The sequence below is a fragment of the Medicago truncatula genome, chromosome 5 (genome assembly GCF_003473485.1).
Source record: "Medicago truncatula cultivar Jemalong A17 chromosome 5, MtrunA17r5.0-ANR, whole genome shotgun sequence".
NCBI classification, from domain to species: Eukaryota; Viridiplantae; Streptophyta; class Magnoliopsida; order Fabales; family Fabaceae; genus Medicago; species Medicago truncatula.
In genome coordinates this window covers 36,448,270-36,471,333 of record NC_053046.1, presented here as the reverse complement: position 1 = coordinate 36,471,333, position 23,064 = coordinate 36,448,270, and the positions used below count along the sequence as shown (strand labels likewise).

Here is a 23,064-nt window from a genome sequence, read left to right as displayed (position 1 = left end):
GGGGGAAGCGATAAAGCTATTGGAAGAGAAGAAAAGATTTGTTATGAAGAGAGCGCCAGAAAATATGATTAGGGTTTTTCAAACAAGTATAAATAAGCGATTTAATATCGGTGAAAAGTTTGTTTTTTGAAAGAAAGATCGGTGCAAAATTTGTTATTATCTTTATTTTTTTCGGACTCAATATTTGCTTACATTACCAAAATCTGATCAGTTAGTTACTAGTCAACATAAAAGAAGTCATTTATGTTTTTCTCTAGAACGAAGTCAAATCTTTTTTCTCGATGGACAGTCAATTTCTTAAAGTATTTAACTATTTTTCTTGATATTTTGTCATATAACAAAGGTATTCATATTTTTTCATGGATATCAGAGTATTCTACTTGTCAAAAAAAATTAAAAAAGTATCTATTTCAACGACACTAACAAAATAACAAAACTATATAATATAAATTCTAATTTTTTTAATAACACCAGCAACAATCTTTATCTTTATTATAGAAAAAGTTATTTAAGGGTATAATTGAGATAATAAAAAAAATTAAGTATAGATATACTCATCTAGTTTGTTACACTGTTTTTTGTTAGATTTGTTACACTTTTTATTAAATTATTTAAATTTATTCTTATTTACTTGTTATATATATATATATATATATATATATATATATATATATATATGTATTTATACTAGCGAAAAGACAGACATTCATGTGCCCATCTTTTCGCTCTTTTTATTGCGCTAACGTTTGAAAATTATGATCGATGTTTTTTTTATGAAATTTTGATTTTGATTATATGTTTTTTATTGCACTCATGTGACCGATATATATAGGATGTATCTTATGAGAATGATTATCTTATGTGAGAATGATTATAAATCATTAGATCTTAACCATCTATTTTAGATCTAATGGTTTATAATCATTCTCATAAGATACATCCTCTATATATATTCATATCCGATTTGTTACATTTGTTTTGATATTTACACTATTCTTATCTATTAGTTACATGTGTTATTTGTATTGAAAATTAATGGTATTTTTGGAAAGAAAAATTCAGCCCAAAAGTGCTGAAAAAGGTAGTTTTCTTTATATATAGTATAGATACATGTGTGTGTGTGTGTGTGTGTGTGTGTGTGTTATTTGTGTGAAAGTTAAGGGTAATTTTAAAAAAGAGAAAAAGTCAGCCCAAAAGGATCATAACATGTTATTTTCTTAATGGATAATGCTGAATGTTACAAATAAGGCAGACACGAAACACACGAAGGATGATATTTCTTAAAAAAAAACAATATATTTTTCTACTTAAATTCATAAGTGCTTATTTTTGAAGAAATCAAAATATATATACTCATTCACTAAATATTCAACAACGAATCCAGATTTTGAGAGCAGTAAATGAACTCGACCACCAACACGGTAACGAATCCACTAACCTAACAACCTAGTGAGGCCAACGACGAGCTTTAACATCCATTTCTAACTAACAATCAGCAACCAACCTCAAATCGAAAACAACCCAAATCAAAGCTTGAGAAAACATTTAAGAACCTACAAATAAGATCAACACCATACAAAGATGAACTCATGAACAGATCTTGGTGAAGAACCGAAAAGAAAAGCCCATCGAACCAAAAAAATATAAAGATCTGATCATAGAAACCTACATTAGAAACCTAGCATGAAAGGGGACCAATCTCACACCAAAACAACCTTTACCACGATTTAACCCAACCGACGACGAAGACAGTAACCATAGAACATAAGGGTCTTCAAACCAGATTTATAGATCTAGCCCAGATCGTTGACATAGAAGCCAACACTAAAGGAACCACCTCTATGAAACAACCCCGATCAGGGTTTTGAGTGGTGCTTCCATGAAGACGGCGAGCGCACCACCCTACTTCAACGGCTATATCTTGATAAACAAGGTTTAGATTTGGGAGGAGAATGTGGAGGTCAACAAATGTTTTATAAGAGAGAAGAGAGAACAAGAAGGATAAAATTCAAAAATATTTTATTAAAAATGTAAAAGAAAAATGAATTAAACATTGGGTTAAATATGTCTTTAGTTCCTACAAAATTAAAAACTTTCAAGTTTAGTCCCTATAAAAATTTATTCACTTTTAATCCCTATTTATATATTTTATAGGACTTATTTGAAAGTCTAAAAATATAGATTTTTTGTTAAAAGTTTTCAAAATAGAGATTATTCTTACAAACTACAAGATTATTATGTCCTCGTGAGCTTAGCTCAGTTGGTTGGGACAATGCATAAAATATGCAAGGTCCAGGGTTCAAACCTTAGTCACTACCAAAAAAAAAACTACAATATTATTGAGGACTAAAATTTTCAATAAAAATTTATAGGGACTGAAGTTGAAAACTCTCAATTTTGTATGGACTAAAAACATATTTAACCCTTAAACATGTTAATAATTAAAAAAAATTAAAGTAGAGTTTAATTTATGTTTTAAAGGAAAAAAGAGTTTAAAAAAATGTTTAAAAAAAAGGAGAAAAAGAGTTTAATTTATATCATCGGTACTGTTATAAATATTAATAGTGGATGTCCAAATAGCAAATGTGTTAGTGGGCCATACTATTAGGTTATTGGGCTTAATTCATAGGCTACTCTATTTCCCTATAAATAGAGCTCATTTGTAACATTGAGATACACATCAGTGAATAAGAATACTGCTCCTATTCTCTCTTCTTCTCCTTCTCTCTATTATTATCATGTCTATTTACTTATTTTCATAACACGTTATCAGCACGCTCTAAGGTATTAATATAATCTATTTAACTGATTCGTGGTTTGTTTTGCTATTCAACGTGATTGCATAGAATTATTAAAATTGGTTTCTTTGTTTTTCTCTTGGCATTCGATTATGATATTCATGGTATCTATGTGCCCTGCAAAATTTTCTTAACGAATTCCTGAAGAATTCAACACTAATACTAATTCATCCATGAAGGATTGCACATATAAAATCTTCTTAATGAATTCCTAAAGAATTCAGTACCTAGATCATCCTTAAAGGATCAAATTTTTTTTGAATTTCTGATGAATTCAACAGTAAATGCATCCCTGAAGGATTGAACAAATGTTTTATCAAATTTGGTATATAGTTCTTGAAGAATTTTTTAAAAAAAAAACTATTTTTTCAGCTATGAATTCCTGCAGAATTCAACGTCCACTCATTGAAGGATTAATTGCACAAGGATTGGTTTTTTTAGAAGGCATGAGGATTCATCTCATATTGAGATGTATTATAAAGTTACTGTAGAACTCAGTGAATTCTTGCAGAATTCAATCCAATAGTGAAGCATCTTTGAATTATTGGCAAAAGAATTGATATGATTGTTTATAGTTCATGAAGAACTTAAAAACTCAATTTTTATTGCTTCCCCGCAGGATTGCATATATAATTGATATTGAATGAATTGAGATCAATTACGATTTATGCATGAAGCACTAGTGGATTTTTTGTTGTCTGCATTATTGCATTTTTTTCAAATTAAACAAAAAAATACCTTGTTTATTGTGTTTTGATACCTGGTGTTGCGTTTCGATTATTGTTAGTTTTCAATCCAAGATTTTGGCTTAAAAATCTAGTATAAGTAACAAACATAGAATTATTTGGTTGACCGGATAGACAACTGTTATTTAGCCACGAAATTATTTTACTAGGTGTATCGACTGATTTCTACTTGATAGTATTATTAGTTTGTAACTTATTAGAAAATAAAGGGAAAAAGTTAGTTTTAATGTTTAGGCATTCTATCCCCTTAATTTTGATACGATTTGCCAATATTTTTTTTAATGCTCTTAACACATTTGATTTGGTAATATCATTTGTCTTTAAATATGAGATACTAACATTAATTAGTTCTTGATTTTTATAGTTATGATTTTTATTATTGTAATTACTAATATCATTGATTGATTCTTGATCTCTTGTGACATTATTTTTGAAGAACTAATTTTTTTTTTTTAATATCAAAGCGTATATGAAAGATTGCTTAAAGAAGCAATTTTTTATCATTGTTTATTAATATCATTTATGATTTAGTCCCAAAGAACTACAATTGTTTATTATTAGCACATTCTTGAAGGATTACTTAAAGAATAATTTTTTAAAAAAGATCATTGGTTATAAACATTTGTGATATATTTCTTGAAGAACTAAAATAAACATATTATTAAAAGCATACCTAAAGGACTACTTAAGGAATGAATTATCTCAATCATTGTTCATGAAGATTTGTGGCATAGTTCCTGAAGAACTAATACTTTAATATCAAACATCCATTTGGGCTGTAAAAAAAAAAAAAAAAAAAAAAAAAAAAAAAAAAAAAAAGTTTGAAAGCATGTGTTTGACATTTTTGTTATGTTTTGAAAACCGAAAATTAATTCCCCTAATATTATGGATTAAATTTGGCACGTCACTGTATATCTTAAAAGTGGTTGTTTGTTTCCTTAATCCTTGGCAGCTAATTTCTCCATAATAAATCTGATTTTTATTTATTATTTTTAAGAATAATGTATAGATTTGATTGTAAGTTCCTGAGGAACTACACCACAGCTATGAATATATTATATATGTGTTTGAGTTTTGAAAGAACTATACATTTAAACCATGATCATAATTCAGAAGATCTATTTGTTAACCTCAAAAGTCATGAAGGTTAGATGGTGCGTTCTTGAAGAACCACACATTTAAGCCATTTGATCTTCATATTGAAGAACCACTCAAATATGCTCCTGAAGTAGCAAAATTGAGAAAATATCTTCAAGAATTTTTGAAATATTAGTTAAAATTTATAATTGAGAAAAGAATGGTTATTGATTAAAATGTTAAAAGGCCACATTATAAATTGAACTTTGTTTCCAGAAGTAAATGATTCATGCTATTTGTTTTATATAACAGATGTTATGGTTATAGTAATTTCTTTAGCAGAGATTACTATTAATCTGATAAATGTCAAGGTCATAAAGTTCCACTAGTATGAACTTAGATGAGTTGAAAATTAGTATCAAAGAATTTTTGTTTGAGGTAATATTTTAAACTTCTATGCTTTGTTTTCTTTCATAAATTTGCAAGATTGTTCTCTTATTTTATGAACAAAAATATATTTGATTAAGATTTTCTTCTTCCTTATTCCACGAGATTTTTATCTCGTAAATATTAGATGAGAGATATCCATATTTTCTTATGTCAAACTTTGAAAATATATCTTATTGACAGTTTGTGTTGCCTTATTACTCATCTGAGAAATGTGTATGATTTATAAAGTCTTGTTTATTGGAGAAATTTTGTGGTAATCTATATTTCTATGTATAGTAATGCAAAAGATAAATTTAGAATATTTATTATATTGTTTCACTTGGATATATTTTTTTTTGTCATTATTGTATCAAATAGATAAGAAAGAACATATCAAACACGTAATATTGTAAACCAGAAGTTTACAAATCATGTTTAGAATGCTCATTTTAAGTGTATTAAAGATTGCTCAAATAATGATTTATCTTGATCATTTATGATATAGTTCCTCAAGAACTACATGATTAATGAAGGCTTCTGAAGAGCATGATTTTTTCATTTGTTATTCGGTGAAATATACTCTGAAGAAAATAAGTGTTGTGGAAAAGTTATTTTCCTCTGATTTGTACTACACTTATATTAGTGCAACGGAATCACATATTATTGTAAACCAGAAGTTTACAAATTATATTAAGTTTGTAGTTGGCAATACCGGTTGGGTTATCCCGGATTCGTTATGATGCGAAAAATAAATAACTTGTATTGAAGAGCCAGAAGATTCTTCAATAAAATACTTTTTATGTCTTAACTATTTTTTTCAAAGTAGAAAATTTGAGGATTTTGGTCTCTCAATATATGTAAATGCATATAAGTTGATATTTGTGAATCAATACATCGAAAGTATAGATGAACTAAATGACATGTATGGTTATTATTAACCCACAAACCAGAAGTTTGTGCGATTATCTTGTCAACAAATTTGACAAAGAGCTTATTTTCTGAACTTTTCAAAAAAAACATTGATAAGTATCATTTATCAATTGAAATTGACATTAAACAACTTGTAGCATATGCTCATAAAATGGACTTGAAGATCCATTCTTTAGACGTCTAAAGTTAATTGTATGATTTATACTTATGAGACCATACCTTCAAAACTCTACTTTGGGAATAACCAATATGTTGAAATATTGATTCGCATCAAGCCAATAAGTTACCATATGTAAGTCCTCCCCTTATTTTATAATTTATATTTTGGTTAAGAGCTTAATATTTCTCACCTAAGTAAATTTTTGGATGTGTTGTGTCTATCACAATTACTCCAATATAATGCACTTAGATTGAATATGATAGAATATTGGGAAAATCTATTTGATATGAATCTTCATCTATTATAAATTGTATTGAGCCTACTTGTTTACAGCCTAGTAGGCTGATTAGTTTTCCCAATATTAGGGGGAGAGAATAAGCAGCTGAAAATGTGAACCTGAAGTTCAAATGAATTATTTGAAAGAAAATATTATTGTCTCATCTTGATCCTCAAAATATAACTCGTTTGCAAAGTTAAACAAATAAAATAAGCAGCTGCTAATGCTCCAATCGAAATAGATGTCCCTATCGATTATTGCAAATGAGTCTCAACTGCGCATGAAGCGTGGTAGACCAATCAATTCCACATATAAAATCCTCAAACAATAAAAGGAGCTAAAATTAAAGATAACCCAAATAAGGATGTGTAAACTCTAAAAGAGTCATCTGACATATTTGATTTTAAGTTCCAGAAGAACCAACCAGGTACCTGAGATGTATGAAAAATAAAGAGATCTCGATAAATTATGTCATGAATGGAATGAGGTGGAACAAAATTTAAAGTCAACGTTGACGGTGTTTTTGCTTATAACATAGCGCTATATGTGATGAGTGTTAACGAGGATCATGGATTAAAACATGAAATCAAACTCGCTTTGTAAAGTCGAACTTTTTGGACTTGTGGTCCGCACACTTGAAGATGTGAAGTTAATTAGATATATAAGATTTTTCGCGCGAAAGAGAATTACATTGATAAAATACATATGTAAAGAGTTTGATATGTTCATCGGAAGTGAGCTGATATATGTCTAACGTTTATGTTTAAGAGACATATTTACCTGAAGTTAATTCAAGAACCTTTTCTTGCTTGATTAAGTTTAGTACTACATGAAAGGCTCAATTTATATGAAAGATGTGTTGCAATATAGTTGTATGACTCACGTGATAGTGATGAGTATATGAAACTCTCCGATAAAATTAATTTTCGTGAGATATTGAAGAAATGACATCATATGTCCATTCTAAATCTTTGAAAATGAATTTGTTATAATCATTTTTAATGATGATGGAATAAATATTATTGAACTCCTGAAGAGATTCTAACATCTATTGATTATAGAAATATTTGAAATTAAATATGCTGCATGCACAAAGTTTGTTTGGGTTTGCAGATTTATTATTTAATTGAGATTTTGTGCATCAAGAAACTTATATAACAAATGTGTTTGATATGGACACATCTAGTTGACTGTGTACTATAATGATTGTGATGTCACTTGATATTAGTATAGATCATGTCCACAAGAAAATGATAAACAACTTGAATTGGTCCTGAAGTACCATATCTTAGTTCAAACGAGGACATCAATGTATTTTGTTAATGATATTTATTGTGGTATTTTGCTTTGCCAATGTTAGTAAATACAGATATCAAAACAAAGTCAAGCATATATTTTGTATCTTAAAGAAGCAACATAATCAAGGAAGTGAAGAACGCTCTTTTATTAAGGATGATGATTTTACAAGTACAAGAAACTTGTTGATTTCTTAAAGGGGGTCTTGCAACAACTCAATATGAAGAAACTTCTCAAGCACTACTAATTTGAAGAAGACTATGAAGATAAACCAGATATTTCAACAAAGTCGCTGCAAGTAAACTTTTGAGTAACTAGAACAAATATTATTTGACTTTCTTCGTCTCATAGATGATTGTCTTTATGAGGGGGAGACATAAATGTGTTCTGCACTCTTTTTCCCTTAACCATGGTTTTGTCCCATTGGGTTTTCCTGGTAAGGTTTTTAACGAGGCAGATTATCATACACAAAAAGGATATTGTACTCTTTTTCCTTCACTAGAATTTTTCTTCCATTAGGTTTTTCTCTAGTAAGGTTTTAATGAGGCATATCCTCAATGGACATCCAAGGGGGAGTGTTATAAATATTAATAGTGGATGTCCAAATAGCAAATGTGTTAGTGGGCCATACTATTAGGTTATTGGGCTTAATTCATAGGCTACTCTATTTCCCTATAAATAGAGCTCATTTGTAACATTGAGATACACATCAGTGAATAAGAATACTGCTCCTATTCTCTCTTCTTCTCCTTCTCTCTATTATTATCATGTCTATTTACTTATTTTCATAACAGGTACAAATTTTTACATTTATAATTTGTGACCACATCAATTAATGAGATATGACAAATTGTGGGTTTTTAACTCATTTAATGATTCATTCTAAAAAAACTCATTTAATGATCTAATTTAAATGATGTGGCAAAAAAAACTATTCAAAAATATGACGAGTTCACATGATCTAATTTAAATGCAGGAAAAAAAATTGTGGACGAACTTTAGAAATAATTTCAAATAGATAACATAAAAGCATCATAATTCACTTATCACCAGAATCTATTTGTAAGCGCTCAGTGTTCTTTTCGTTGCTAATTTTGACCATGATTGCATAAGCTTACTCATGTGGCTGTGATTTTGCTATGTAAAAGGATTTGGGGGTTTATGTGTAGTAGGACCAGAGTGAAAATTGATAATGCATAATGGAATCAACGAGCTTTTACATTGGGAAGAAAGATTGAAATTAATTTTGATGGTAATAATCATGCAAAGCAAAGATGAAATTGAAGCATCGTATTTTTCTGATTGGAAACAAATTGTGCCCAATCATATAAGCTTTATGGTTGCAATGGTAATTGTTTTTGATTTTTTTTTTTTTCATTTTGTATTTAATATAAAGGCTAAATTGCATTTTTGGTCCCTTAATTATTTAGGTAGTATGACTTTGGTCCCTTAACTAAAATTCGATTTATTTTGGTCCATTAAATTCTCTTTGTTACACATTTTGGTCCTTTCCGTTAGTTTTAATTCAAAAACGTTAGGTTTTCTCCATTTTCTTCTAGAATTTTTCTGAGATTCTTGTTGTTGAAGGTTGATGGAGATGATATGAAGATGAAAAAGAGGAGAAGAAGATGAAGAAAACCTAATGTTTTTTAATTAAAATTAACGGAAAGGACCAAAATATGTAACAAAGAGAAGTTAAAGGACCAAAATAAATCGAATTTTAGTTAAGGGACCAAAGCGATACTACCTAAATAGTTAAGGGACCAAAAATGCAATTTAGCCTAATATAAAATTTCAATGTTTAGGGTTATAGACATTGCTTGTTTTGTTTAGGGTTTTTGTTTCTTGTTTTTACTGAACAAAAAAAAAATAGATAAGTTTTTGGTTTTTTTTCTTCTAAATCGAACGTGTTCGTTCAGGTGAGGTTTAGCATGGGAAAGGATAGTTGTTTTCCATCATGGAAAAGTTGTTTTTATCCATTAGATTAAGTAAGGAACATATCTTTATCAGGGTCTTTCCACACCATATCTTTCTTTTTCAAACACAGTCTTCAACCTCTATGAGATTGCAATTGACCCACATCCACCAACACCTATTGCCATGAATCTCATTTCTTCACTCACAATTATAGAAACAACAAATAAATTCACGGCAACACAAAATAGGCTGCTGTTCAAAGTGAGAATGTTTCATAGAATTCAATCTATCATTGTTCTTCTTTATTATGTTCTTTTCTTCAATTTATGACTGAAATTCATCTCCCAGATAATATGGAAGCCATACTCAAAAATCATCCTTAATGAACCTTATTTATCTCAAAATGTTACAGGATGTACTGCAAAATACATTCCCACGTGGAAGAAAGTTTGAGAAACAAGGAGGGAGCAATTGATATACGACGTACCTTCTACAAATAAATTCACGGCAGTTTTTTTCCCTCTCCCAACTGTTTCTAAAATAAAACTTATTCAAACTAATATTATTTATTAAATCATTTTTTTAAAAAATACATCAAAAACTAAAATTATTCAGAATCAGATTTGGGTATTTTTATGAACAAAGTTTGGGTATTTTTTCATCTTCCAACTGTGTTAAGTTGTTGGAATGGCACTGCTGTAAAAAAGGTCGTTGGAATGGTAGCGATGGTTGGTCTGATCTTGCAAAAGGTTGTGATGGTGAATGAGTTTGTGGTGGTGGATGAGTGATGAAGGTGAAAGGAAAAAATATAATGTAGAGAGTCTATGATAAAGCAACTTAATCTAATGGTCAAAAATAACTTTCCCATGGTAGGAAACAATTATCCTTTCCCATGCTAAACTCCACCGTTCGTTCAAGGTAAAACGATCACATTATAACCAGCTTAAACCCTAGTCTTTCTTCGGTCGTAAGGATGAACCCTTCAATTACACACACAATGAAATGATATGAAAGAAAGAACAAAGGGAGAATCAAGAAAAAATATTATTATTCTCATAATGTAGCTAAAGTGCAATTCTAATTCAGGAAACTTTTAGGAGACAACCCTTACTCACCATTTAAAATCATCCTTTCAGCTGTAATAGTTTTTATTTTTGTCTCACGTTTGCTTTTTGTATAAAATGTTATGTTTAGGGTTATGGAAATTTATTGTTTTGTTAAGGATTTTTGTTTCATGTTTAAAATCAAACACTTATTATTTGATTAAAAAAGAATGGAAAATGCTAAATCTCGCGACAAAAACAATAGCGATATTTTCACGAACGATGTATCCAAACGTTTTCGACTTCTTTCTCTGTTGAACTTACACCTTTCCAAAGCAACGTGTGTCTTTGTTTATCCCATCATCATCGTGTGCGTCTTTCATCGATCACGTCGCGCCATGCGTAGCTTTCCTTTGTCGTCCTTCATCGCCATTCCTTTATCATTATGTCGGTCTTGTGAAACTATGGTTGTTCGTGAAAAATTTGAGATAAATGTTTTCGCTATAAATATATAGCACTACTCTAAATGAATAGAAAAATCCACCAACAACAAAAAAAAAAACAACAAAACAAATTAAAATCAAAATAATGTTTATTATTAAGTTATAATTGTTCAAATTACCATAGTTTTTATTATTAGAGTCCATTTTTAATATTAGAGTGGAACCTCTAATTTAATTGAAACAACCTTGATCATAAATAAATAAATAAATAAGTAAACAAAGAAATGAATGATATGAATAACATAAATAAATAAAAAGAGAATGATATTCTGACAATTATCCAATTAATTATCAATAACATAAAGGAAAAAAATGAACAAAGAAGTGAAGTGAAGTTGTTCATACACAGCATCCACATTAAAAGTACACACATCTCTATCAACTAGAAGGAAAATAAGCAAAAATGTGATTTTTATCAACAATTTAAGAAATTTCAAAACTCATTCAAACCCGGAGCAGTTTTTTCGAACAATGGATTTAAGATTCTAAATTCATGAATCCGCCACGGACTCAACATGTTAAAAAAAAATTGTTTTAAGATTTTTTTTTACAAAATTGTTTAAAACTTATATACTGATTTAGAAGTATTTCATCATTATAAGTTTTAAAATTTTAAATTGTATAAGTTTTGAAATTTTCATAAAAAATAATGTCATTTAATTACATTTTTTAGAAAATTTCTTTTAAGCCTCGCTGCTCGGAAACACCTAGTGCTAACCACACTGAGAGAGATGAAAGCGCGTACCTTTCGTTATCGTTATTACAACCTTATTTTTTTTTTATGTCAAAGACTAGAAGATGTGTGCTAATGCTCATTAAAGTCATGAAACACGTAACTGGTAAAAAAAAAATTAATAAATCAAAATGATATAAAAAGCCAAAGGACTATCCTCCCGGCACAAGGTGTACCGAGAAGAAAGCCAAAATTTACAACAGTATTTCAAACAGCAAAAAGTATGAATTAGCCAATAATTGGTTTTGGCATCAATTATAAAAGCTATAATGAAATGGGTTTTGGCACCAATTATAAAAGCTATAATGAAAGACAACATGATGAGCTTTAAACCACCAAAAAGACAATAGCTTTACTTTTTTTTTTTTTTTTCAGGAGCTGCACGGGATAGCTCTCTTTACCACAGAAAATTCTGGGATGAGATAATGCCTCTACGATACAGATTTGATTTGGTAGGCAAACGAATTCGTAAGCGATGAACACGGTAATCTCCAAAGGAATTTCCTTCCTCCATAATAGAGACTCGGATACATGAACACAGGACAACCTCGCAGTGAGAAGTCAGTATACCCCTCTAAATGTATATCCAACAACCAGGGAATCCACCTCCACACGTCGCTGCCGTAATTCCTACACTCCACTAACATCTCCTCCTTCCAAACCCAAAGACTCCGCAGCCACTTCCAAACCAACTCACTCATCACTAAATTGAATTTTTTGAATTTTAAGATTGGACGTGGCCAAAATAAACCCGACCCGCCTCTTTATCTACTTTAACGATCCTTCCAAAAATCCAGCTTGCGGTAGTTTAGAATTATGTGACTTACCCATCCCAAGTGATATAGTTGCATATGACTAGGCATCACAATTCGGATCAAGAACCATTCAAACCCAAAAAGTGCATGATCCTTTTACCAAAAGAAAAGTGCACAATCCACAAACTTATCAATCAAAATATCTAAGCAAAAAATCCATTAAAAAGTCACAAATTCATACCAAAAATAAATATCTCACGTACTTTATCTCATTGCCACGTTTGTTAGAGACCCCACGTGTTATCCACTCCACTTTTCAGCTCAACAAAACCTTGTACTGTTTCATCATAACTTCAGTATAACAAAAACATCCTCAAAAGTCAAAAACTTGCCCCTTCTCTTAGATTTTTTTTCATGTTTTTTACTATAAAAGGATTTTTTTTTCTTCACCCTTTTTTTGTTTGTGTTCTCAATTTATCAAAAATTGTAGTGATCTTATTAGACTTTTGATATCAAAAAGATAAACTTTTTATGTTACCCTTTTGAAATTTCTCTATTATATGCACGGATTTCCCTTGATTGTGATCAAATTTTCTTTTTGGGTAAAAGGGTTTTTTTATTGTAAAATTCATCATTGTTTTTGTTTTCTTTGATTTCTTGAAAAACTTTGTAACCAAACATGGCTTCAAGTGTCTCTCCCAAACTTGAATATTGGAAACTAAGAACCCTTTATTCTCTTCCCTCTGATTCATTGAAATCACCACGTTCAGTTTCTTCTCTGCCACTAAGGAACAAAATCAATTGTTTTTCCTTCTCAAGAAACTTGAGGGGTAAAAGAGTAAACCGTTCTTGTTCTTGTTCTTCTTCTCTTTTTGATGATTTTCATTTTCACAGTAATGAAAATAAAAGAGAAATCTTGGAACCTTCTTTTCTTGGTATTCAACCTGAACCACCTAGTTGGCCAGAGAGAGAAGAGATTTTGAGACTGAGTTTTGAAAGAAAAGTGAAAAGTGTTGGAATCCCTTTATCTATAAGGATGATTAAGAAGAAGTTACAATTAGAGGAAGGTTTGAAAGATGAAGCAAGTAAATTGAATAATTGTTCTGTTAAGAAGAGTTTTTCGTCTATGTTGTTTATGCTTCATGAACTTCAAAATCATGCTTTGCAAACAAGAGAGTTACTTTGTGGTGAAGACTTGGAAAGTGTTATGGTTAAGCTAAATAGAGAAATGGATGATTCATTTGTTTGGTTGTTTCAACAGGTTTTCAGTGAAACACCAACTCTTATGGTTGATGTTATGGTTTTCCTAAGTAACTTTTCTTTGTTCTCTATGAGTAACAATAACTCATCATTGATGAATGAAGTTCTACATGGTGATGTTGTTCAAGATGTGGGTGTAAAGAAGGAGTTGACAGAAGAGGAAGAAAAGTTGTGGAATTTTATGTTGGAGGAAGCTTCAAAGATACAAAGAGAATTGAGGGGTGAGGATTTGGATCATGAAACAATGATGAAGTTTCTGAGTCCTGTTTCTGTGGAGATTGAAGGGGATCAATATGAGGAATATGAGAAAACTGATGCTTATTACAAAAAGCATATAAATCTTGCACCTTACAATTCACTTCTTCTGTCTAACTATGCACAGTTTCTCTTCCTTGTCATGAAGGACAATGATGGGTGAGTTCTCATAAACCAATTATGTATTACAATTTGGCTAGTATTAGATGTTGTTGCTACATGGTTTTAAATTGCAGTCGCGGTTATGCTATAAAATGCGGTTGAAGCTGTTCATAGACTTCAAAATCCTTTATATTGTAGTTGCAATTTTGTTGTTACAGCCTGCTAATTAAAACCATGTTCTGTATTAAGAGAAAAATATACCTAGAAAAGAATCATATGATATGCTTGTTTGTTCCTTTATGCAATGAAGGGGTGATTAATTTTTTTATTTGTTTTGAAGCTAAAATTAGTAATTTTCAGTGTATTTGTTTTGGCCTAAAGTGGATTGAAATGACATTTTTCAGTGTTGACAGACAAATATGAGTATGAAAATTTGCAACTGAATATTATGGCTGTTTATTGTCCTTATGTTTTATTGTATAGTCATTATGCTTATATATGGTAGGCACAAAAAAGGATTTGAATTGTGTATTAACAACCCTGTGACTGCGCATAGTTAGCCACGTCTAATTAGACGGTTTAGATTTCAAGCTCAACATTTTAGATTTAAAAAATATATATATCAAAATGTGCATTGAAATATGGATCGTCTACATGTGGTTAACTGCGTGCAGTCACACAGCACACAATCCAAATTAGATGCAAATGTGTGATTGGTTAGTTTTGGTTAAGCCTTCAAAATACTTCTAGTTCTTACCAAATAGCAACAAGAGTGACATCATTCTTTGAAGTTTTAAGAGTTACATACTTCATTACTAATTGAATTTTCTTATTTTGTACATTTGATATGGTTACAGTGCTGAAGAATACTACAAGCAATCAGTGGTAGTGGAGTCACCAGAGGCTGAAGCATATTGTAGATATGGTGATTTCTTGTTGTGGATAAGAAAGGATAATTGGGCAGCAGAGCTGAGATATCTACAAGCATTGGAAGCAGATCCTGGAAACACTTACTATTTATCAAAGTATGCTAGTTTCCTTTGGAACACTGGTGGACAGCAAGAGAATAGTACTAGCTTTCCTATAGAAGAATTAGATAACTTACAAATATGACAATTGTCCATATTATCCATCTATATATCCCACTTTAAATTCAGTTTTTTTATCCTTCATATTTTTGTTTTTTGTTTTGTGGAAATTTGTTTATCCAAGTAGTTTTTTTATCCAATTACAGCTAGTGATTCATGGTACAGTTGTATATGGTTATATATAAATGGATAATGCTCCTCTAAAGAGAGCAATTCACTCGGGAGAAATACCAGTCGTTGATAACCAAATCAATAGTTGATATTATATGCACATGCATAACAAATCGTGAGTGGTTAAAACATTAATAAGTGATTTCCTCACTTTACTAATTACTCTCTATAGCAAAAAGTAGGAAGATTGATTAAAATGTGCATTTGCATCGACTGATTCAATCCCTCCTTGGCAAAGGCATCCGCTGCTTGATTCACTTCCCGAAGGACATGATTCCCCGCCACGCAACATGGATGATTTGGACACACCTGGCTTGCATAATACTCAAAGCCTCCATCGAATCGGTTTCAGGAATTTTAAACCGTAGAATACTGCAGAAAATTCTGCCATGATGACAGATGTTTCTCGCAAAACCAAGAATGTACTCGCCTTTGCCAACCAATTCCACTGACTGAAGTGTTAAAATCAGTATCAGACTGAACTGTTTGCTGCAGATTGTATACCTGGATCAGTTCATTGCTTCTGGTTTTAATGTCCTGGCAGATATCTTCAAAATTATGAGGACAATTCTCAAAAATGTTTTTGTTCCTAGCTCTCCAAATACAGTCCAAAGCAACAACAAAGGTTGCTATATTTTTCTGATGTGCAGTCCAATTTGCAAATATGTTCATATTCATCCAAGCAGTTCATCATCAAAAAAATTTGTTTCCAGGTTGTAGCAGAATTGTGTTCCATATCTGTCTTGCATAATTGCAATCCCACAGAACATGTATAACAGTTTCAAGCTCTATCACATAGTGTACAGTTTGGATTAGTAGCAATGTGTTTCGAAAATGCAAACTATATAGGTTTTCTATTACATGTTAATATCAATGTGCAGCACCCAATTTACAGATCCCAATATCCTTGTAGAACCATTAGGTTTTCTATTAAATGTAAACTAAACCGCTAATTCAGATTATCTATTGTTTGTGAGGATTGTTTTATTGGTGAAGAGTGTGAAAGTAGAACAACTTAATTAGGGTTATAACTTTAGGAGCTAAGACCCTATGTGGAGGGCTGGTTATATTACCCCATTAAAAACCAATCCGGTCAGCAATTTGCTCGGATTATCTATCTGTCGGCAGGAACATGGTGTTTTTTCCATCCGAAACGTGCATCTAGACAGGATCGGTTTTTAAGAAAGGGCGTGAGGGGACAAAAGTAGCTCTCTAATATGTGATGCCTGTTACGCTCTGTAAAATCCAGTGGCATAGAAAACACATCAATGTCAATTACATTTTCTAAATGATATCACAAGAGATGAAAGTATTGTGTTAGTTCATTGTTAAACACAAGGTCAGATTGCTGATGTGATCGCCAAGTTGTTTAAGTTGCACTCCTTCAACAAACATGAGCAGCTTAGAGTGTGTTCGGTACTCAAATGCTCGATGTAAACCAACTGAATTAGATGCTTATTTTTGGTTCATTTTACAGTTTGAAGAAAATGTTAGTCATTGATATTTGTACATTCTGACTGTGGTTTGATTTACCCGTGTTAGCACTTTATTTGCTACTCTACACACAAGATAAATTACAATTACTAAAATTTTAATATCCTTCAATTTCAATATTCTACAATCAAATCCTTATTCTCTGAGACAAAAAGCACCCTTACAGAGGATGCTGCCTTTCATTACAATTCAATATTACAAGAAATCAACCTAAGGAACTTGCTAAACAGAGTAAAAAAGCAAGAATTGTGTATAAAATTTAATATCATACAGCTATAAATGACTAACGTGAACGTGGTAACTCAACTAGCAACTAAACAGAGTAAAAAAAAAACTAGCTACTAAACAATAATTGACAACAGTGGAATATCTAAAAATGCAACGAAAATTACAATCTACCAATCACCAAAACCAGACATTGCGACTATCAACGGCTTTCACTGAGGTATATACTAAGGGCATCCGCCCATACACAGAAGTAAATATGTTGACACAGTCTGATCTCCGTTCACTATGACCTCCCAAACTACTAATTCCAGTTGATCCAATCTCATATATTTTACCTGTAACAAAGACAAAATCCACAAAGTTAACATCATATACATGTTTGTCAAAAAAAAAAAAAAAAAAGACATTTCTTTGTATGGGTGATATATATTAACATGGTTTAGAACCAACGAGGGCAATGTTTGATTTGTATTACCATGATGGGCAACATAAAACCAAACATTAGCATGGAACTTCACAATCAATACTTAAGATTATACAAAGCCTAACAAGGTGAGACAGTGTACACAACTTGTCGCAAAACACTAGGTAGCATGGTCATTGGTTTCAAAAATAAGTTTCATGGTGCAACACAAAATAAGCCAAAACATACGAAATCAAGATAACTGAAAACATGCTATGATAGCTAGGCATCATTGCACAATTTGGTCCACAGAAAGGAACAAAAGAATCGATACTTTAACTTCCTTAATTATAAGAAACATATATGGTATGTTCAGTTGAAAATAATTTCAATCTCAGTTTTACATTTGTTGTACTAATTGCTTCAATATACAGGGTGTAATAAAGGGACAAAAAGTCAAGGACTGGAAATCTGAATTGCAGCTACATCCTTTTGCTATTGCTATAACTTTTATGCATGTTAACAAGATAGCAAACACCATCTAATCCAAGAAGGAGAGGGAAGAATTTCATTCAATTGATCACAACAAACTACAACTGCTTCTAGCAGCCAATGAAGAATATGAAAATGTGGTTTGCTTGAATGTTTCTACTGACCCTAATAATGTATCATTCATTGGATCTCTACCATAAATCTATCTTACAAATGTCAGAAAGGAGAAAGACGGGAAAACAAGTGCATATACATTTTGAGCTAGTGAAGTTGAGGAACTTCTGAACTAAACAGGAAAAATGAAAAGAGAAAATTCATGCAACTCATGTTCAATAGTGAAAAGATACGGCATTGTTAGATTACCTTTAACCCATAACGGGGGTGCACCGGTTGCATTCGCGACAAGAAAAGACATTGCAATATCTTCACAATTCCTGGTAAATCATTTGAATTATTGAGAAAATAACAAAATGGTTGGAATTAAATATGAAAGAAGTCTGATAAATAAATAAAAAATTAGCAGGGGGATGTTTAGTTCAGATAAAAACCTGTTCTTAGTTACAAATTCTCTAATTGATGATGGCATCTCATTTGTGTAGAGACTGAAATACTTTTTGTGAAAGAATGCTGCCTTGGAGAGCACCATACTATATGTACCCGTCCACCACACAGACCACCATCCACCATATCTAAATTTGTTGCTGTCGCCATTCTGCAAGAACATTGAATAACTTGGAAGATTAGCCTTACAGGTTTTTTTAAATATTTTTTATCTCTCTGATCTGAACATGGGAAAAGTGATAAACGAAATCTAAAAGACATTAATCATAAGTTCACATCAGATTTAAAGATGCATCAAACATGACTAGCAGCTACTTGAAGCATGGATTTAAGAGATGAAATTCTTCTTTGATAAATGTTCAACTTTCTTTACCTTTCAGTTAGATCCACAACAGGGACAAAATAACAGGTCCTCATATAACAATAACGGTCGGCTTTAGAAACTAAATTACACGTGCAATATATAAAATGTGCTATTTTTGTTGTTTTATGGCAGTAAGGTTTCATGCTCAATTTTTAAATGGATCTGCATACCATATGTTTCACAAATGTATGCTTTCAATGTTCTGCAAAACTACATCTTGAAAGGCCAATGTAGCAGTTCAAACAAAGAACAGGAAATAATGCATGAAGATTATTATAAAAAATGAATTTCCCTGCTCCAAGCTTAATTAGTTATTCACATTTTAGCTCATGTTTTACTTCCAAAAGCAGAGGCATAAAGGTAATAATGTGTAATCAAAATATCAAGGATAATTGAAAATCATGGAATGAAAAATAGATATAGATAAACCATACATACCAATGAATCTACCCAATGGACACGAGGTACAAATCCCACCATTGCATCAGGTGCACTTTGCCAAACATCAAATGCGAATTCCACCGAAGAGCAAGGAAATATGACATCATCGTCAATAGAAAAGACAGCATCAGTCTCCAAATCCTTAATTTCTTTAAATCTATTGTTCAAACTGTCTTCCGTGTTGATATCAAACCTCAACTTTACATATCGTCCGTCTCTAGACTTGGACTTTACAACATGGTGCAGATATTTTAGAAGACTTTCTGAAGGAGGATTGGGTTCACTCCACACAATATGTACTGATTCAAGTCGAGGACAAGATGAATAATGTTTGATAGACTGCTTTAAGAGATCATATCTCTTCCACGTGTTCATTACAATAGAATATCCTTTCCTGTGAACAAAGAATAAACAACAATTAGTTCTCTGGTATTACTAGCAACAAAACCTCAGCACTCTTATGAAAATAAAATTTAGAATTTAAAAGTCAACCCCAGATTTTGTTGTTTCCCTTTTTCTCTAATTCCAGGGTAAGTTAACTTTGAAAGGTCATCAAGAAAGGGTGACTCTAATAACATTAAGTGCCTGTTTAAATTCATGATTCAGAGGGTCAAAATTGTTTTCCTTCTCTCAAGCATGACTTTAAGAGATAAAAAGTGGATATTTTGAACCAAAATTTAAATTGTCTCTATACATCGATCTAACCATAAGAGATAAAAAGTGGATATTGTGTTGACAAATTAATTCTAAAGTTGTACATTCAACTTAGTTTCAGGGTAAATTTATCCAAATATATCTAACTTCTTCACGTCAAACTCAAATTTAACCAAATTATACATAATCAAGTTCATTTAAATCATGTTAGCCAAAAACTGACCAAAAACACACTAAATTATCCATCAGCTACAAATCACTGATCTGAACTTCGTACTTGATCAGATGATCACTGGACAGTAGTACCAAAAAATATTCAAAGTCCAGGTAATTGTTCCAACTTCCGGTATACAAATTTGAACAAAAGTGACATCAGAAACGCATCTCTAAACATCAATATCTATGAAGCAGAGACACCGGACATGACACGGACACGCCGACACCAATAATATTTGAGAAAATTACATAGTTAATGTAATCATATGTGTCATGTTGGTGTCATATATCTGACACCTGAACACGCCTAATCCGAGGAGTATATGTGCTTCATAGATCAATATCCAAAATTCCCAACACTACAAGCTCATTTCAATGTATAAATAACACTAATCACCTTAATATATATAGATTCCAAATCTGAGCACTAAACCTAAAGTTCATTTCCCTATTTTACTCTTCAAGTTAAACTTTAGCACTAACCTTCAAATCAAGGCAATAAAACCTTATTATATATAAAATCCCTTTCTATTTATATTTCCTATGCAAAAACAAACAAACAAAAAGACAGCAAATAAAACCCAAACAGAATCTTAGTCCCAAATACATATTTAGAAATTCCATAAAAAAACCGAAACTTTGTATTTTTCCAACAACAAAAAAACATTTCCATAAAAGAATTTCCCACCAAAAATAAATTTTGTATTTTCTTAAATGCAATTATATCACCCTAAAGTAGAAACTACAAAACTAACCATTAATCATCATTAACTATAGTGCTGAAATAATTAAACGATAAATTAAATTCAAGAATTAAATTGAACGAACCTTGAATCAGTGAAACTCGGAATTTGAGGGGTTTGATTAGTATTATTCCATAATAAGAAACTTGAACCAGTAGAAGAAAACGCGAGAAGCGTTAACGCGACGCAACAAAATAACAGAAGCTTGATCTTGGCTGATTTAACGGTGGAGATCGCAAGTAACCGAAACCTCTGTTCAATCCGACGGTTCAACCAACAGCTCCCTCTCATCACCGCCGCTAATAACAACAAAATCTAAATAAAAAAAAAACCAAAACCGGTTCGGTTCAGTAACGAACCAAGAAAACCTTCATTTCGAACCGGAGCTTCTGATTAGTTTAAGATTTTAACGTGTCTTGGATCATGAAAATGGAAGAGGATTCGTTTGTTTTCGATGGTTAAGGAGACATGAATCAGGTGATAGATGACACGTGGATGGTTTTATTCCCGTTTGATTGGTTAGATCAGAAAATGAAGAAACAGAGGAAGATCCTGTTGGCTATGGTGTTTTTGTGAGAACGGTGCTGTTTTTGGTTCGGAGTTCAGAGATTTTGGTTGATGCACGCAATATGAATGGAAATAAATGAAATTTTATCAATTTTTATAGTTATGTGTTTGGAATGTAGGAGGGGGAAGGAAAATGATGTTTTTATTTGGTGAGGGGGAAAGAAAGAAACGTTAGAAGTAATTGATTGATGGAGACACATAATATGTTTGTCGTTTACTTGGTTAAAATAAATTTTTGTCATGTTAGGCTTGAAGTGTGTGCAATCAAGATCTAGTCTAGTTTAAATAATAAGATATGGTTTTAATGAAAATTTTTTAAGTGAATATGATTTACAAAACATCAAGTAAGATTATTTTTATCCTAACTATTGTATGTTGGTACCAAGAAAATTTTATTACTCTTTATGAAAACTTATTAAAAGAAAAACAAAGGTGGGTTGTCAAGCGTAATTGATAGATAGACGATTAGAATACTTGGTAAGGTGTATAAAAAAAAAAATATTAAAAGAACACTTGGCAAGTTATCCTTAATTGATAGAAGGTTAGGCAAAGACTATGACCGTCCAATTAGGGATAAATGGTTTTTTTCAAGTCTACAGACTAGTATGCAGAAGAACTCGACAATTATGCATCAAACTCAAGTTTCATGTATATAGTGTCACTAACTCCACTGAACGAAGTGTAAGGATACAAGTTTTGAGGAAAGGTTGTGCATTATGGGCTTCGTCAATATATCATGTCGTGAAGTGGGAAGCTTATAGTCGACCGTGGGGTGCCATGATCCTCTAAACCAAAGAAAAACTTGCACACTATCCGTGAAAATAATCAGGCAAAGCTAGACACTTTAGATCACATTGTACTGATCAGTAGAATAGATTTGTCTATAAATACTTATTTTGTACGATGTATTAAACAAACAATCAATGAATCAAACATAAGTTATTTTTGCTATTTTATTTCTTTATCATTTTGTATTTATCTTATTTTTACATACATTTCTTAGCCTAGTAGAAGAAATCCAAAAACAATTGTACTTGACGCTTTACTGAGCCAGTTACGAAACCTAAAGTGGGGGGACATAATTCCTTCCTCAAAGATTAGTTATTTGAAGAAAGAGAAACATGGTTGAGGACATCATGTGATACATCGACTAATTTCTAGCTCCATCAACAAATTTGACACATTCAGTGGAAAAATACAAACTTTTACCACTGAAGAATCCAATTTTCCGATCAAGACTACGTTTAGAGTATGCACCTGAGATCTGGAAAGACTTTTGGCATAAAGATCACATGTGTTATCATCAGTATCACAAAGGTAAAGTCAATAAAGACCAAACAAGCCTTCACAAATGTTAGGAA

General features: G+C 31.4%; 2 protein-coding genes and 1 long non-coding RNA gene across 3 annotated transcripts; 1 reads left to right on the top strand and 2 right to left on the bottom strand.

Annotated features, from left to right (window-relative positions):
* Positions 1–12,245: 12,245 nt before the first annotated feature.
* LOC112421916 (uncharacterized) lies at positions 12,246–13,059 on the bottom strand. Its single transcript, XR_003012306.2, has 2 exons — positions 12,928–13,059; positions 12,246–12,817 (listed from the first exon to the last, which is right to left on the bottom strand). It is a non-coding gene; the product is annotated as an uncharacterized lncRNA (long non-coding RNA).
* LOC11413741 (uncharacterized) lies at positions 13,028–15,597 on the top strand. Its single transcript, XM_003616543.3, has 2 exons — positions 13,028–14,338; positions 15,139–15,597. Exons 1-2 carry the CDS (start codon positions 13,344–13,346, stop codon positions 15,392–15,394), a joined length of 1,251 nt encoding a protein of 416 aa, XP_003616591.1. The 5' UTR covers positions 13,028–13,343; the 3' UTR covers positions 15,395–15,597.
* A 1,523-nt stretch (positions 15,598–17,120) lies between these two features.
* Positions 17,121–21,828, bottom strand: LOC11426546 (glycosyltransferase family 64 protein C4). The gene is made up of 5 exons (XM_003616541.4): positions 21,222–21,828; positions 19,521–19,917; positions 18,706–18,869; positions 18,521–18,591; positions 17,121–17,597 (listed from the first exon to the last, which is right to left on the bottom strand). Exons 1-5 carry the CDS (start codon positions 21,425–21,427, stop codon positions 17,437–17,439), a joined length of 999 nt encoding a protein of 332 aa, XP_003616589.2. The 5' UTR covers positions 21,428–21,828; the 3' UTR covers positions 17,121–17,436.
* Positions 21,829–23,064: the final 1,236 nt, after the last annotated feature.

Excerpts from the sequence above, each read along its gene's own strand:
- LOC11426546 (XM_003616541.4), bottom strand. The coding sequence starts at position 21,427 with ATGAGAGGGAGCTGTTGGTTGAACCGTCGGATTGAACAGAGGTTTCGG. Across the intron at positions 18,592-18,705 it reads GAATTTGTAACTAAGAACAG|GAATTGTGAAGATATTGCAA; the intron begins GTTTTTATCTGA and ends ATGATTTACCAG. Across the intron at positions 17,598-18,520 it reads ACCCCCGTTATGGGTTAAAG|GTAAAATATATGAGATTGGA; the intron begins GTAATCTAACAA and ends TCTTTGTTACAG.
- LOC11413741 (XM_003616543.3), top strand. The coding sequence starts at position 13,344 with ATGGCTTCAAGTGTCTCTCCCAAACTTGAATATTGGAAACTAAGAACC. Across the intron at positions 14,339-15,138 it reads GTCATGAAGGACAATGATGG|TGCTGAAGAATACTACAAGC; the intron begins GTGAGTTCTCAT and ends ATATGGTTACAG.